Source organism: Hemitrygon akajei, chromosome 2 (genome assembly GCF_048418815.1).
Source record: "Hemitrygon akajei chromosome 2, sHemAka1.3, whole genome shotgun sequence".
NCBI classification, from domain to species: Eukaryota; Metazoa; Chordata; class Chondrichthyes; order Myliobatiformes; family Dasyatidae; genus Hemitrygon; species Hemitrygon akajei.
In genome coordinates this window covers 40,485,011-40,503,306 of record NC_133125.1, presented here as the reverse complement: position 1 = coordinate 40,503,306, position 18,296 = coordinate 40,485,011, and the positions used below count along the sequence as shown (strand labels likewise).

General features: G+C 38.9%; 1 protein-coding gene across 3 annotated transcripts in view; it reads left to right on the top strand.

The window, feature by feature from the left end:
• Nucleotides 1–18,296, top strand: part of LOC140741055 (kinesin-like protein KIF27) — a 59,492-nt gene that overhangs the window by 9,229 nt on the left and 31,967 nt on the right. For all 3 annotated transcript variants that reach the window (XM_073070732.1, XM_073070749.1, XM_073070742.1), the window contains 3 exons: nt 3,599–3,799; nt 6,907–7,895; nt 8,331–8,474. In XM_073070732.1, coding sequence (XP_072926833.1) covers nt 3,599–3,799; nt 6,907–7,895; nt 8,331–8,474 — 1,334 coding nt within the window. The remainder of the gene's footprint in view (nt 1–3,598; nt 3,800–6,906; nt 7,896–8,330; nt 8,475–18,296) is intronic.

Below are 18,296 nucleotides of genomic sequence, written 5' to 3'. Positions count from 1 at the left end.
TATCCAAGGATATCAGGTATAATGGAAGGATAGGCAAGAAGGTAAGGGAGGTGGGGTAGCGCTCTTAATTAAGGATGAGATCAGGGTGATAGTGAGAAACAATATAAGGTCTAAGCAGCAGAATGTTGAATCCATTTGGGTAGAGATTAGGAATAGAAAAGGAAAAAAAATCACTGGTGAAAGTGGTCTATAGGCCTCCAAATAATAATATTACAATGGCACAGGCAATAAACCGAGAAATATCTGAGGCATTAAAGAATGGAACAGCAGTTATTGTGGGGACTTTAAGCTACACATAGATTGGGTGAATCAAGTTGGTCAAAGCAGTCTTGAGGAAGACTTCATAGAGTGTATATGTGATAGCTTTCTAGAACAGCATGTTACTGAACCTACAAGGGAACGTGCCATCTTGGATCTGGTCCTGTGCAATAAGACAGGTAAAATGAGCAATCTTGTAGTTAAGGATCCTCTTGGAAAGTGTGATCACAGCATGACTGAGTTTCTCATACAAATGGAGGGTGCAATAGTTCGATCTAAAACCAGTTTATTATTACTAAACAAGGGAGATTACAACAGGATGAGGGAGGAATTGGATAGGGCATAGACTGGGAACACAGGCTATATTATGGGATGGTTCAAGAACAGTGGAAGACTTTCAGAAAGATTTTTCATGGTGTTTAACAAAAGTCTATTCCAGTTAAAAGCAAGGATAGTAAGGATGAGGAGAGCCAGTCATGGATAACTAATGAAATAAAGGAATGCGCTGGTAAGTTCCCGACCTATCTCATTGTTGAAATATTGTAGTGTATCTAAGTTTGCCGATGACACTAAATTGAGTGGAAAAGCAAATTGTGCAGAGGATACGCAGAGTCTGCAGAGAGATATAAAAAGTTTAATTGAGTAGTTGAGGGTTTGGCAGATGGAGTACAATGTTGGTAAATGCAAGGTCATTTACTTTGGAAAGTAAAATTGAAGATCAGATTATTATTTAAAAGGTAAAAGATTACTGCGGGCTGCTGTGTAGAAGGACATAGGATTGCATATGCATGAATCGCAAAAGGTTGGTTTGCAAGTTCAGCAGGCTATCAAGAAGGCAAATGGAATGTTGGCCTTCATTGCTAGAGGGATTGAATTTTAAGAGCAAAGAGGTTATGCTACAACCGTATAGTTGAGGCCACATCTGGAATACTGTTTGCAGTTCTGGTCTCCTTACTTGAGGAAGGATATACTGGCTATGGAGGCGGTGCGGAGAATCAATCAGGTCGATTCCAGAGATGAGGGGGTTAGACTATGAAGATTGAGTCATCTGGGACTATACTCGCAGAGTATAGAAGGATGAGAGGAGATCCTATACAAACATATAAAATTATGAAAGGGATAAATAAGATAGAGGCAGGAAAGTTGTTTCCACTGATAGGTGAGACTAGAACTAGGAAACATAGCCTCTAAATTCGGGGAAGTAAATTTAGGATGGAGATGAGGAGGAACTGTTTTTCCAAAGAGTGGTGAATCTGTGGAATTCTCTGCCCAGTGAAGCAGTGGAGGCTACCTCAGTAAATATATTTAAGGCAAGGTTGGATAGATTTTTGCATAGTGGAGGAATTAAGGGTAATGGGGAAAAGGCAGGTAGGTGGAGATGAGTCCATGGCCACATCAGCCATGATCTTATTGAATGGCGGAGCATGCTCGATGTGCCGGATGGCCTCTTCCTGCTTCTATTTCTTATGATGTTCTTCTGTTTTCCCCATAATCCTAATCCCCCTACTGTACAAAAAAAATTATCTGTACCTTAAATATATTTAATGACATAAGCCTCTCATGCTTCCTTTCACCATGTAAGTAATATTCTGATATTCTATTTTTGCTTCCAATGTGAATGACCTTGCATTTACCAGCATTGTTCTCCATCTGCCAGATCCTTGCCCATTATGTATTTCTGCAGACTCTCCACAACCTATGCACAATTTGTTTTTCCACTCAATTTACTGTCATCAGCAAACTTAGATAATGTTACACTTGGTCCTCTCTTGCAACTTGTTAATATATATCATATACAGCTACACAGATAACAATGTGCATGTATTGCAAAGTAACAATATGTACAAGTTCAAGGAGTTAAAAACTGACTTGCAACAGCTTCGCAGGCACATGGCATCATACAAGTGGCATTCACTATAAAAATGTAAATTGATCATAAATTATACACAAATTTTTAAAAGAAAACACAATTAAATAAAAAACAAAATACACATCCATTTTAGTGCAAGATGGTCAATGTGGTTATAGTTTTGCTGAACAGTGGTGATCAGGGTTTAACTGGTTCGTTCAAGAACCAAATGGTTGAAAGACATTGTACACTGGACTTTCACATGTCTAGTGAGTTCTGCAGGGAAGAAGGAAATAAAAGAATTTTGAAAAACATATGTATCTGTTGCTGGGAATCCCCTATGATTTTCATTTTATTAATAAATTAAGTAACCAAAGGCAATTAGAAGTTTAGTGATTTTAATAGAATCACTAACACTTGCCAAATGCGTATTTTGATTGCATTATGTTAAATTAATTTAAAGATATTGCAATCATGTTACCATAATAGCATTTTCATTTTCATCATGGATGGATTAAGCATTTTAAGAGTTACTTTCATTTGGAACCTTATCCTATATTGCAGGGATGGTTTTAATAGATCCTACATACTATTCATTTTCATTTTAGAATTTAAAGCACACTGCCAGCCATATAAAAGAAATTGTTGCCAGTAAGTGTGTGTGTGTGTGTGTGTGTGTGTGTGTGTGTGTGTGTCTATATATATATATATATATATATATATATGTGTGTGTGTGTGTGTGTGTGTGTGTGTACACACACACACACACACACACACACACACACACACACACACACACACACACACACACACACACACACACACACACACACACATTTTGCCATCCTCAATCATGCAAATAGAAAGTAAGTATTGGTGATAAAAGGTCATTTAAAGTAATTGAGAATGATAAGACAGGAGACAAAGACAGCATTTTAGCTTGGAGGCTGGTAGGGGTCTGGAACTTATTGCTTAAAAGGGTGGCGGACACAGATAAATCTCTGGATGTATACTTAAATAGCCAATACCTTTAGGGCTATTTAGTAACTACTGAAAGGTGAAAAAAGGCTGAGTTGCTGTCTTTTGATTAACAAGGACACAATGAGCCAAATAATATTCTGTTGTTACCAATCTGATTCTTTTAATTTGCATTTTAGGATTTTGGGAAATGACAGGTTCACAATCTGTGATTTTCCATTTAAGTAAATCATGGACTGTGCACATGCAGTTTCTCAATATACCCACCTGCAAACGTTAGGTCGTGGATTTACTCTCAGAATGCATATTCTGTAATGCCTGTCTAAAGTTTAACAATTCTGTATATTTATTGCATCAGCATGTTAACCTTAACTTAATCAGCACCAATAAAGTTATTTATAGTTTCTAAAACATGATTATTATGTTATTTATAGTTTATAAAACTACAATTACAATTGTGATATAAAAGCATGCTAGATATTTTAATAGAGTTCTGTTTTTTGTGACTTAAAGCTTCAATTTCTGATGAGTTGAAAGGGATTATTCCACGTGCTATTAATGAGATCTTCCAAAATATTGCGGAAAAACATAATAATGACTTCAATGTGAAAGTATCCTACATAGAAGTGTATAAAGAAGAGCTTCGGGACCTTTTGGAGATACAGAGCACCAACAAAGACATTCATATTCGAGAAGATGAAAAAGGAAACACAGGTAATTCCATTCCTTGTGAGGTTAATTCAAGCAGTGAAATATTTATTTAGTTATTTATTTTTGCTTAGAGATACAGCTCCTATTTAGAGATAGGCCCTCTTGGTCCTTCAAGCTGCGCCACCTAGCAACCCATTGATTTAACACTAGCCTAATCCCTAATCTTGAAACAATTTGCAATGACCAATTAAGCTATTAACTGGTATGTCTTTGAATTTCAGCCCTTTACCTTTTCCACCTATCACCTTCTAGTTTGTACTCCTTCCCTTCCCCACAAGCTTCTTATTCTGGCTTCTTCCCCCTTCCTTTTCAGTCCTGATGAAAGGCTTCAGCCCAAAACAATAACTGTTTATTCTTTTCCATAGATTACTGCCTGATGTTCTGAGTTCTTCCAGCATTTTGTGTGGGTTACTCTGGATTTTCAGCATCTACAGACTTTCTTGTGTTTATAGTCTTCCTTTCCTTTCCACTCCTAATGATGGGTCTTTACCCAAAACGTCAGCTGTTTATTCCTCTCCATAGATGCTACCTGACTTGCTCAGTTCCTCCAGCATTTTATGTCTGTTGCTCAAAATCTCCAGAATTTCTTGTGTTTAAAAGAATAAATATTATCACATCACATTTTGGGTTATAAATTCCAGAATTGATTGATTAAAACTAGCAAAAAAATCTGTAACTGAACCCTTGCTGGGCACAAATGTAGGGGTATGTTTATAATACTAATGATAAACTATAAGTTTTAACTATATTAGTTATTGTCCACAGCTTCAAAAGAGTATCAATCACACTACAAGATAGAATTAATAAACTGGCATTAGAGTACCCTTTCATCCTGCAGGTCACTCATGCCCAGTGGCTTAGTACCTGCAGATTCCTTCTGAAAACTCCATGTGTGAAATAGTCAATATCTGAGGCTCAGAATGAATGACTAAGTATTTTTAATATAATTTCCTGTGTTATTACCAAACTGTGGATTCTTGAAAGGAGAATGGCACAAGGAGTGGGCTCTATGGTGCAAGTGAGAGATATCACCATCTGCAGCATCTGTATCAGAAGAATGTGTAGGTTGCATCTTCACTTTCAATTAGCTTTGCGACAACTAATCCAGTTATAGCCAGCATTCTGTCCTCTACTGTAACGACACAGATCAAAGTACTCTTTGATCTCTTGTATATCACTGCTTCTGGTGTTGCATCTTGTGCCAACTTTGTAGGAAGAATTGATAAGAATATTGTGAGCTCTCCCTTTTATATTTAAGTGATGTGCCTACCATAGTAGGATGTGAGTATGACGCTTGCACTTGCGGTAATTGGATGGAATTTTTTTGGACAGATAATGTTGGGCTACAGCCCTGATTAATCAGGGTTGTTTGAGGGAGAGTGGAGGAAGTTTAGCATGGGACCAATGTGCTAGGTGGGCATTGTAATTATTGTGAGATATGAAAAATATAAAGAAAGTTTTTTAAAAAGCTGGATTAGGCCGAACAGTCCTGAGGGACTATTTCACAATTTACAATTGATCTTTTACTTTGTTTCCTCTTTTGCCAAATCCATAGCTTATTAGTTACCTTTTGTGTCTAAAAATCTTTCAATCACATCCTTGTCTTTTTTAAAAATTATTCTTTCTCAGTGAAATAGCCATTACTGGCAAGGCTGGCATTAGAGACCTGAATTAAGTGCTTTGTTAGACCAGTTAAGAATCAGTTATTGCTGTTCCGGGTCATATTAGGGGAGAACAGGTGGTAGATTTTTTTCCCTGTGGCATGTTAATAAATAAGCCTGGTTTTCAAACAATCTTGTAGATTTACTGTCACCATTATTGATACAATCTTTTTTATTTCCAGCTTTTATGAATTGAGGCTTCCTAGCAATTTTAGTGACATTTGAACTAAGAAGGCCAGTGGTTTATTCCTTTGGATACTAGTCCCGTAACTTAATCAGTATGTCATTATATTCCCAATGACTGAATGGTTACAACCCTCTGAGCTACAGAATGCTTGAGATTTACAAACATATTCATAAAAGAAACTTCTTGCACTTAAGTGGTGACCCTTATCCTGAAACTGTTTCCCTTAGTTCTTTTTTCTCCAACTAGGCAAGACAACCTAATAAGGTTTACCCTGGAAATCTCTTGCAGAATCTTGAACAGCACAATCAGATGATCTTTTATTCTTCCAAATTCCATGAGTATTGGCCAATCTTACTCAAATTTGTCTTCATCCAACTTCAGCGAATCTACTCTAACAATAGCAGAGTGGTTAAAGGACAGAAAACAAGAGAAGAATAAATGGATTATTTTCATTCGGTACATTCCAAAACTCAAATGATATTTCAACTGCAGTGTTGCCATAGTTGTGTAAGATATTAACAAGACCTACTTAATTTGTACTACAACCACCTTCCAAAGAAATCTATTTAATTTTACCTTCCAAATTACTTGCTCTACCTGCATTTTTCTGTGTTTCATGCACCATCATATCAAAATCTTTCTGCACGTTAACATTTTCTCACTTTTTAAAAATAATGGTATTTCTAATCTGCTAGTAATGAAGTGCATAACCTCATATTTTCCACATTACCTTTCCTGTCCTCTGACTTATACATAGCGAAACAAAAAAATGCTGGAAACACTCATCGGATCAGGTGGATTTGTGGAAAGAGAAACAGTTAACGTTTCGGTTTGAAGATCCTTGGTCAGAACAACTTGAAGCAGGAACTCTTTCACTTTCCACAATTGCTGCCTGATCCTGCTGAGCTATCATCATTTTCTGTGTATATTTCAGATTTATAGCATCTGCAGCTTTTTTTGATTTTGACTTATCCATATCCCTTTGCATAGCTTGGCCTTCTTAACTCTAGGGGGAAGAATATGCTATTCATTTGAAAATAGAATCAAGTTAGATTGAAGTTTCATGAATGCCTTCATTGTTGCTGTTTTCCATGGAAACTTTGTAAAAATACAAACTGAATGCTTTGTCATACTACTCCACAAAATTAACGCACAAGGTTGCTCAATGTAAAGTAGCATCAAACCAAATTGTTTTATGTTTCAATTGAAAGGCTTGTTAACATATAGTGAACTTTCCTTTCTGTATCCCTTGTTTATTCTAGTAATCATTGGCGCCAAGGAGTGTGAAATTGAGACACCAGATGAAATGATAAGCCTTTTGGAGGCTGGAAATGCAGCCCGACACACAGGTACCACCCAGATGAATGAACATTCCAGCCGATCACATGCCATTTTCACAATGTACCTCAACCAAAAACGGCCTAAAAATGAATCAGAATCAAATAAACATAATGACAGACTTATAGAAGAATCACAGATATCATTTCAGTTGATCTCTTCCAAATTTTGCTTTGTTGATCTTGCTGGTTCTGAAAGAGTTACAAAAACAGGGAACACTGGTGAACGATTTAAAGAATCAATTCAAATAAACAGTGGTCTCTTGGCACTTGGAAATGTGATCAGTGCCCTCGGAGACCCAAAGAGAAAAAGTATACACATTCCATATAGAGATACTAAGATAACGCGTTTGCTTAAAGACTCTCTTGGAGGGAATGCCAAAACTACAATGATTGCCTGCATTAGCCCTTCTTCATCCTCCTTTGATGAATCCCTTAACACTCTGAAGTATGCTAACAGAGCCAGAGACATAAGAAACAAACCTATTGTAAATTATGACCCGGACTGGGATCGCATAGATGAAATGGAACTAGAAATTAAAACACTTAGGGAAGCACTACAGAATCAACGGACAAGTCTACTCATACAGGCCAACCAGTCATCACAAGACTTGTTAAGTCAAGACAAAAAACGGATCCATTCTTTGGAAGAGCAGGTGGCCCACCTACAAGAGGAAAGCTATCATTATAAACATTGCATAGATGAAGCCTCATACTTGCTGTCAGAAGTTAGAGATACAAACAATTTGAAAACAAACCAACAACAAAAAATGAAGGAGTGGTTCAACCTGGTAGAGGAACTGCAAAATAAATTGACTGACACAAGTGGTATCGAGGGTGTAGTTGGAAGTGGAGGACAAGATTCTCATCATATTACAATATTTCAATTGAAAAGGGAGTTGAAGAAATGCCAGGTACAGTAAAATGAGTTTTGTCATAAGTACACATTCTGTAATTAAGACTATAGTCTTAGAATTATTATAGCATAAAATAATTGGCATTAACCAAAATTCTCAGAAAATGCGAGAGGAGTTGTTGAAACAAGAGGCATTGAAAATTATTTTTATGAACTTGTCAACAGTGCCAGGAGACTGCAAATGGTTTGCTGTGATTTAATAAATATAACTAAACCAAACAGGCAACTATAGTCACATTGATTTACTTTGAGATCTGTGTAAATTTAATGATATTCTCTAAAGTAAAATTAACAATAATTATACCATAAAGGCTTGGTAAATATTCTGAATTCTGAATGGGAATTTACCTGAATAACTTTTAAATATTTCTTTAGGAAACAACATTTAAATGAAATTTGTTTTGTGCGTAAGTATTGCTGTTACCTTCCTTAGGATAGTTTGGCTACAGATGAAGAGTTATTCAGTCAAAAAGCTATGGAGATAAAGGAATTGCAGGGGCAAATACTTGCATTAGAGCGGGAAAAAGTGGAACTTTTGGAAATTTTAACAGAATCGCAGGAAAGATGCCGTATTCAGGTTAGTCCATCCCTATTCTGTTTTAATCAAATTATTAATTTATGTAATAATTTTTTAAATCATATTTAATTAATTCCTATTAAAGAGAGGCCAATTCTGCATATCCTATTGCTAAATGAGGCAAGACAAATGATTGATGTGTTGAAAGGGAGACACTTTAAGATCAGTGACCATAATTCTATCAGTTTTAAAACAGTTATGGAAAAAATGGACCGGTTGTAATTTTGGGCTGGGCTAATTTTGATGGCATTAGGCAGGAGCTTTCAAAGGTTGATTTGGAGAGGTATGTCTGGCAGGTTGGGAGACTTAGATAATGGAATTTGGTTCCAGTATCTTCTAGCTAGAGAGATGAGGAGCACACACAAAATGCTGGAGGAAGTCAGCAGGTCAGGCAGCATCTATGAAAGTGTAATAAACAGCTGACATTTAGGGCCAAGACCCTCATTCAGGACTGGAAAGGAAGGGGGAAGATGCCAGAATAAAAAGGTGGGGGAGGGGATGGAGTGTAGTTAGAAGGTAATAGGTGAAGCCAGGTGGGTAGGAATAGCAGAGGTCTGGAGAGTGGGAAGAGTGGCCATTCTGACATGTTGTCCATGACCTCCTTAACTGCCATGGTGAGGCCATACTCAGATTGGTGGAAGCAACACCTCGTATTCTGTCCAAGTAACCTCCAACCATCAATGAACCAAACTATGAACATCGATTTCTCTACAAGTAATTTCTCCCCCTCCCTCCTTTTTTCATTCTTCATTATGGTTACCCATTCACTCCTTCTCTTCTTCTCACCTGTCCATCTCCTCCCTCTGGCTCCCCTTCTTCCTTTTCTTCCATGGTCCACTGTCTTCTCCTCTTCAACCTTTACCTCTTCCATTTATCCCCTCCCAGCTTCTTATCTCATCCCCTCTGCCACCCAGTCACCTACCCCCTCACCTGGTCTCATCTATCACCTGCCAGTTTGCACTCCTTCCCCTCCCCCACCTTCTAATTCTGGCTTTTGTCCCATCCCTTTCCAGTCCTGATGAAGAGTCTATGCCTGAAACATTGACTGTTTACTCCCCTCCATAGATGCTGTCCGACTTGCTGACTTCCTCCAGCATCTTCTCAAGATTTCCAGCATCGGCAGAATCTCTTGTCGGCAAAAAATAACATGAATTAGCTTTGGTACATATGGCAAAGGAGCATCTTAAGAGATTCAATAAGTACACTATGAGCAAAAGATTAACTAGCAACAGGATAAGGCCCTTTAAAGATCAATGGGGTCATCTATAGGTGGAATCACAAGAAATGGGCAAGGTCTTAAATGAATATTTCAAGTCTCTTCTTGCTGTGGAGAAGGTCATAGAAGCTAGGAGATTCAGGTAAGAGAATAGTGATACCTTGAAATATCCTCATTACAAAAGAGGAGGTGATAGCAGTCTTAAGTGCACAAAAGTAGATAAATATCCAAGGACCGTCCAAGTGTATCCTGGGGAGTTGTGGAAAAGTAGGAAAGAAATCGATGGGGCCTGACAGAGATCTTTGGTTCATCATTAACCATGGATGAGATTCTGGAAAAGAAGATGCCAAATATCACACCTTTGTTTAAGAAGAGATGCAAGGATAAACAAGAAAACAGTGGGCCACTGAACTTAACATCACTGGTGGGAAAGTTACTGGAGGGAATTCTGAGAGACAGGAATTATCAGCATTTGGAGAGGCAAAGAGTTGATTAAGGATATCAGTGTGGCTTCATGCATAGAAAAACATGTATTAGAAATTTGGTTGAGTTTATTTGAAGAAGTGACTAAGATAATGGATGAGGGCACAGTAGTAGACATTGTTCACATGGATTTTAGCCAGGCCTTTAATAAAGTCCCACGTGCCTGGGTCTGGAAGGTTAGATCACATGGGATCCAGCGTGAGCTAGCCAATTAGATACAAAATTGACTTGGTGGTGGGTGTCAGAGGATGATACTGGATGATTTGTTTTCAGATTGGAGGGTTGTGACCAGCAGTGTGTCAGAGGGATCCATGCTGGAGAACTTTTGTTTTTTTATCATTATTAACAGTGTGAATGAGAAAGTTGTTCGCATGTTTAGAAAGTTTGTAGATGACACCAAAAGTGGTGACAGACATGGTGTACAGTAAAGAAGGTTATCTAAGATTACAACAGGGTCTATTTCAACAGGGAAAGTGGGTCAAGAAATGGCAAATGGAATTTACTCAGACAAGTTGAAAGTACTGCATTTTGGTAAGTTAATTGTGGGCAGGACTTGCACAGTAAACAGTAGGGTCCTGGAGAATGCTGTGGAACAGAGACCTGGTAGTAAAAGTATATAATGAAATACTGTACATAGTTCCTTGAAAGCAGCAACATAGATGACAAAGTAGTGAAAAATCATTTGGCACACTTGTCTCCATCAGTTAGGATATTGAGTAGAGTTAAGATATCATGTTACAAGTGTGTAAGACATTGGTGAGACTGCACTTGGACAATTATGTGCATTTCTGGTTCACATGGTTGTTACCGAGACTAAAAGACTTGAGTTATAAGGGCTTGACAGGCTGGGGCTTTTTTCCCCTGGAGAGAAGAGGGACTGAAGGCTGTGCATATCAAAGTGTATAAAATCATGAAGGACATAGATAAGGTGAATGCTCACAGACTTTTTCCAGTGTTAGGCATCTAAAGCTAGGAGGCATAGATGTAAGGTGAAGGGAAAAGATTTAAAGGGCACCTTCCGAGCAACTTTTTCACATGGACAGTGTTGAGTATTTGAAACGAGCTGCAAGAAGCTGAGTGCTCAAAGTGGGTATGTTTACAATATTTAAAAGGCATTTAAACAGGTACATGGATAGGAGAACTTTAGAGGGATATGGGCCAAATGAAGGCTTTGGTAGGAAGTTTGGTTGACATGACAGATTGAGCCTGAGGGCCAGGTTTCCATGCTGTATAACTCAATTAATTTTATAATGAGTTGTGAAGCTAGGTGTTTTGTTCATTTGGATAGGTCCAGGACTTGAATTCTATGCTTTGAAATAGAAGCTGAGCTAATTTAAGATATAACAAGGAAGATGTTCTCTCTCTGTGAGCAATCTCATGCAGCTTATATCATCAATGTTGAAGTGAACTAATATAATAATTATTCCTTGTCTATCATTCTTCCCTTCTTACAAACATTATGTTCTTGAAGCTAAAATACACCCATCAAAGTTTAAACATTGCTTCAAAATGAACTTTCAACTTTAATTTCAGTGTAGAGATCATCATTTCAACTCTGAAACTAACAACTAATATTTCGTTCCTTTTAGAGATAATAAACTGGAGATTGTTCATCCAACTTCAAAAGAAATTGTATAGTGCTATTGAAATAACCCAGAGTAGAATATCTTGAGCTCATTTCTGTGTACTTTAGCAATCCTAAGGAAATAGATCTCCTTATTTTTTTGTTGGTGTTACTTCCTTGCTAGTACTTTTTCATGAGTAAAACTCTGCCAAATTATGTCAAGAATAATCAGGAGTGAATTTTTAAATTGCTTCTCAAAATGGCAGTTCATATTTACTCACAGACAAGATCTTAACATGCTACCATGTGACAAACACTCAAATTGTACTTTAGCTAATGCCTTCAACCCATTAAGGAGCTGCAGAGCCCATAATATCTGGATTGCTCAAATAGTTAACATGTATGAAGAGACTTGTGCTCAGAGAGCATTAGGGTTGGTTTGATGAGAATAACCTGGAGATCCAAACACTAATTAATTGCAAACACAATGGATTCTACTAAACATCTAGAGAAAAACAACAACTCTAAATGGACCTCAAACCTGAGGTACAACAGAAATATTGTGACTGAAAAATAACAAGTGGGGCATGGCCAGAGCACAAGTAGTACATCAACTCATCGATAATCATATGTACAGATCCTTCAGCACTGTCAAGGCCATTTATGGCTCAAACATCCAAGATGAAAGTGAACTTATCTACAAAGGAAAGCAATCAGCATCTGATGGAAAGAGCATTTCAAAGAAATCCTCACTGTGACTTTGTCCATAACATGAATATCTTTCATTCCATTCTAAAAATTATTTGCCTTCGTCCCTTACCAACAGAGGCCAATAAAAAGTAAAGTTGACACTGCTGAAGTTCTAAAGCTTCAATCATAAATGTATGGGAAGAAAAGGATGTACTAAAATACCTCAGGATTCTGTTATGAAGCTATCTTCTCAAAAGGAGGCAAATCCAACTACAGTATGTCCCTTTTGTCTGCTATAAGGGAAGTTATTACCAGGGTTCTCCTTTATTGCCTTTTCCTAGTGGTCAAAGTACTTCTCCAGAAATACATTGTGGATTCTTGTCCTCTAGAGACAAGTGGATGTGATCTTCACCACATATCAACTCCCAAGAGAAATACAAGGAGCAGTATTAATTATTATTCCTAAATACATCATGATAATGAGAAATTTCTTGTAAAGATCAACCACGATTTGAACATTGGGTGAGCAATAACCCTAGTGGTTCACAATTCTAGAATCTAAGATTTCAGGGTGTCATCGATCTTAAATGATCCTTGATCTGTGCTGCCCAAGCATCAATGCATACTGGAGCAGAGCCTGCAGAAAGTTATGTATTTGTCTTCTCCTGCATGGAAAAACCTTAGCCTGCTGATATTTTGCTCTTCATTAATGTCAAAATAGAAACATGATTCTCTATACTACAGTGGAGAACAAAGTCTATGGATCAGAATCAATCTTATCAGAGTAAGGGAGAATGTCTGCCCTACCTCTGACACATACCCATCAGCTGCAGCTTATACAGCACATTCAGCAGGACCATCACTGAGAAAGTCCTTCGTAAGGAGCTTATAAGTATATAAAAATAGCTCTGTACCTCACCCATAGTTACTGCAGACAATGGGATATAAGAAACATATGAGTTCCCTAGCACATAATGGAAACTCTGTTTAGTCATTTGAATCCTGCTGTTTACGTTGAACATCTGACAGTACACCAGAGGAACTGGCCCTTTAGTACGCAATATTGTGCTGAACTAATTCAGCGAATGACCTCTTATTAATTGAATCTCTTCTGCCTGCATGTGGTTCATATTGCTCTGTTCTCTGCATACTCGTATTCATGTCTAAGAACCTTATAAATGCCTTAATTGTATTTGCCTTTACCACTACCCTGGCACAGCATTCCAGCCATCCACTGTTCTCCTTTGAACTTTCCCCCTTTCACCTTAAATGTACAACCTCTAGTATTAGACATTTCGACTTTGGGAGAAAGATTCCATCTGTCTACTCCATCTATGTGTCTCATTTTTTTTTGTAGGAATGGAGTGTTTGGAAAACTTGCTTCTATCTTGAGTGAACAGCAATTTGAAATGAAATAGGTGACCTAGTTCTACACAACATTCAAACAGAGAGAAGCGTCCCGCCCCCTTTGGATGAACCGGACCTGGTTGCATCGAGATTCATTGTCACCGAGGAAGACGTTAGAAGAGCCTTCCTGAAGATAAATCCAAGGAAGGCGACAGGCCCAGATGGCGTCCCGGGACGGGTTCTCCGGGCCTGTGCAAGCAAGTTAGCTGTAGCGTGTTTGCTGACATCTTCAACCCTGCTTCAGTCTAAGCTCCCCTCATGTTTTAAGAAGGCAACGATAATCCCGGTGCTGAAGAAAAGCAAGGTGGCATGCCTGAATGACTATTGACCTGTGGCTCTGACATCAATTGCTATGAAGTGCTTCGAGTGATTGGTTATGGCACAAATCAACCATAACCTACCGGTCAACCTCGATGCTTTGCAATTCGCCTACCGGAGCAACAGGTCAACGGCAGATGCCATCTCTCTGGCACTACATTCCTCCTTAGAACACCTGGAGAATAAAGACGCATATGTAAAGCTCCTTTTCATTGACTACAGCTCTGTCTTTAATACCATCATTCCAAATAAACTGATTGCTAAGCTCCAGAATCTGGGTCTTAGCACTCAGATCTGCAGCTGGATCTTCAACTTCCTCACAGACAGGACCCAGGCTGTAAAAATAGGGGACAAGCTCTCCTCTACAATCACTCTGAGCACCGGTGCCCCACAAGGCTGTGCACTCAGCTCCCTGCTGTACTCACTGTACACCCATGATTGTGTAGCCAAGTTTCCATCGAACTCAATATATAAGTTTGCTGATGACACCACAATTGTAGGCCGTATCTTGGGTAATGATGAGTCTGAGTACAGAGAGGAAATTAAGAACCTAGTGGCATGGTGCAAAGACAATAACCTATCCCTCAACGTCAGCAAGACGAAGGAATTGGTTGTTGACTTCAGAAGGAGTAGCGGACCACATGACCCCATCTACATCGGTGGTGCGCAGGTGGAACAGGTCAAAAGCTTTAAGTTCCTCCGGGTGAATATCACAAATGACCTGACTTGGTCCAACCAAGCAGAGTCCACTGCCAAAAAGGCCAATCAGCGCCTTTACTTCCTGAGAAAGCTGAAGAAATTTGGCCTGTCCCCTAAAACCCTCACTAATTTTTATAGATGCACCGTAGAAAGCATTCCTCTAGGGTGCATTACAACCTGGTATGGAAGTTGTCCTGTCCAAGACCAGAAGAAGCTGCAGAAGATCGTGAACATAGCCCAACACATCACACAAACCAATCTTCCATCCTTGGACTCACTTTACACCGCATGCTGTCGGAGCAGTGCTGCCAGGATAATCAAGGACATGATCCACCCAGCCAACACACTTTTTGTCCCTCTTCCATCTGGGAGAAGGTTCAAGAGCTTGAAGATTCGTACGGCCAGATTTGGGAACAGCTTCTCTCCAACTGTGATAAGACTGCTGAACGGATCCTGACCCGGATCTGGGCCGTACCTTTCAAATATCTGTTCCTGACTTGCACTACCTTACTTTCCCTTTTCTATTTTCTAATTATGATTTATAATTTAATTTTTTATTATATTTACTTTGATTTGTACTTCAGGGAGCGCGAAGCGCAGAATCAAATTTTGCTGTGATGGTTGTACGCTCTAGTATCAATTGTTTGATGACAATAAGGTAAAGTAAAGTAGTTTTTTCAGCAATGCTCTAAGCAAATGTTGCACTAGGATTAATATCACTCCATATATATATTTAAACTAATGTTAACATTTTGTAATTGAAACATTCCAGTCCAAATTTATCATTATGATTGTAACCACCACTTTCCCCCAAATAAATATGCAATTAAAATTGCATGTCCAAATATGACATTATGCAAAAAATTGGCTTGCATTATAACATTAAAGCAATAAAACAAACAAAATTGATTGGAGGGCCTTTTTAGCAGATATTTCATATCCAAAGATCCTATACTTCAAGTATTTATACCAGAATATGAGCATGATGTTAAAAATCATTGACGAAAGACTGCAGAAATAAAGTTCCATTGTAGCTGTAGATTTCTTCCTCAACTGTATTTTGTTGTTAAGTAGTTTTCTTTGTTATTTAACTTGTGCTGGCTGCAGTGCACAAGTAGAGAATATGCTAGAGGTGTGATGCTGTTATATCTTTCAAACCTTAGACTTCATCCCTATTCAAGACCATAAGACATAGGAGCAGAATTAGGCAATTTGGCCCATCAAGTCTGTTCTACCATTCAATCATGGCTGATTCCTTTCCCCCCTCCTCAACCTCACCCCCGGCCTTCTCCCTGTAACCTTTGATGCCATGTTCAATCAAGAACCTATCCATCTCTGCCTTAAATATCCAACGACCTAGCGTCTGCAGCTGCCTGTGGTAACAAATTCCACAAATTCACCACCCTCTAGCTAAAGAAATTTCTTCACATCTCTGATTTAAATGGACACCCCTCTAACCTGAGGCTGTTTCCATTTGTCCTAGACTCCCCCAGCATGGGAAAGATCCTTTCCACACCTACTCTGTCTAGGCCTTCCGACATTCAAAAGGTTTCAATCGAATCCCCCCCTCATCCTTCTAAATTCTAGCTAGTACAGACCCAAAGCTAACAAATGTTCCTCGTATGATAACCCTTTCATTCCCAGAATCATCCTTGTGAATCTTCTCTGAACCCTTTCCTATGCCAACATATTTTTTCTTAGATGAAGAGCCCAAAACTGTTCACAATACTCAAAGTAAGGACTCATCAGTGCCTTATAAAACCTTAGCATCACATCCTTGCTCTTGTATTCTAGACCTCTTGAAATGAACACAAATATTGCATTTGCCTTCCTCACCACTGACTCTACCTGCAAGTTGACCTTTAGGGTGTTCTGCACAAGGACCCCCAAGTCCCCTTGCAACTCTGATATTTGGATTTTCACCCCATTTAGAAAATAGTCTGTACATTTATTTCTACTACCAAAATGCGTGACCATGCATTTTCCAACATTGTATTTCCTTTGCCACTTTCTTACCTATTCTCCTAATCTGTCTAAATCCTTCTGCAGCCTATCTGTTTCCTCAATACTACCTGCCCCTCCACCAATCTTTGTATCATCTGGAAACTTGGCAACAAAGCCATCTGTTCCTTCATCTAAATCATTGATATATAGCATAAAAAGAAGCAGTCCCAACACTGACCACTGTGGAACACTACTAGTCACTGGCAGCCATTCTGAAAAGGATCTTTTTATTCCCACTGTTACGTACCCCGTAACTGGGTCACTTACCAGCAAAGATAGAGAGGTCCGTTGAAGTCTGATGGTACTATTTTTAAAAGTCTTTATTTATAAAGGGGCACAAAAATAAGATTAATACAAACATTCAGATAATATACGTCGTCAATACTCAATCTAAACGCGCGGGTATAATCATAATCATCCATAAGAAATAGCTCTATCGTTTGTCTAGGGGTTACTGTATTGTCCGATGGAAAACTAAAAGTCAATTGTCATTCAAGATGCAGCTTTTTGGGTTGTAGAGAGAGACAGTCTTAAACTTGCCCGGGTCTTTTGATGAGGCCAATCTGTTGAGTCGGGGGAGTTGGTTCCCCGTTGTTAGTTCAAAAATCATTTTCCGTGGTACCAGCCACTGGTTCCCAGGCAAAGGAACCGAACGCACGTGGCTTCCTTCAAATGGCTTCGGGATTATGGGATCGCTAGCGTTTCTTTTGGTGCGTCTGAGGGGGCTGTTCCTACAGCCCCTCTTTTATCCTGACTTGCAGGGTTGTAGATGTCAATCAGGTTGAGATGATGATGCGATCTCTCCCCGTCACCCAGCCCACTTTGCCCGAGGGCTTGCACGTAGCATAGTCCCCAATCCACAAAAGTGTCTCCGAGAGACAATGGCCAATGTCGCGTTATTTTGCATCGCCGGGGAACAAGGCATTCAGCACGTCTCTCTCTCATTTCCTGGGTCCACTGACCCAACCCACTAGTGCTCTTGCGATTCTCACAAAGGAGGGGGCTGCGGGCATAACACCACTCACTGCCTCCTACCAATCTGCCAATGCTCTAAACATGCCAGTAACTTTCCTATAATACCATGGACTCTTAACTTGGTAAGCAGCCTCATTTGTGGCACCTTGTCAAAGGACTTATGAAAATTCAAATATACAACATCCATTGCATCCCCTTTATCTGTCCAACTTGTAATCTCAAAGAATACCAACAGGTTTTTCCGGCAAGATTTTTCCTTAAGAAAACCATGCTGACTTTGTCCTATCTTGTACTGTGTCACTAAGTACTCTATAGCATCACCCTTAACAATTGACTCCAACATCTTTCCAACCACTGAGGTGAGGCTAGCTGGTCTATAATTTCCTCCTTTCTTAAGGAGTGGAGTGACATTTGCAATTTTCCAGTTCTCTTGTACCATGCCAGAGTCTAATGATTTTTGAAAGTT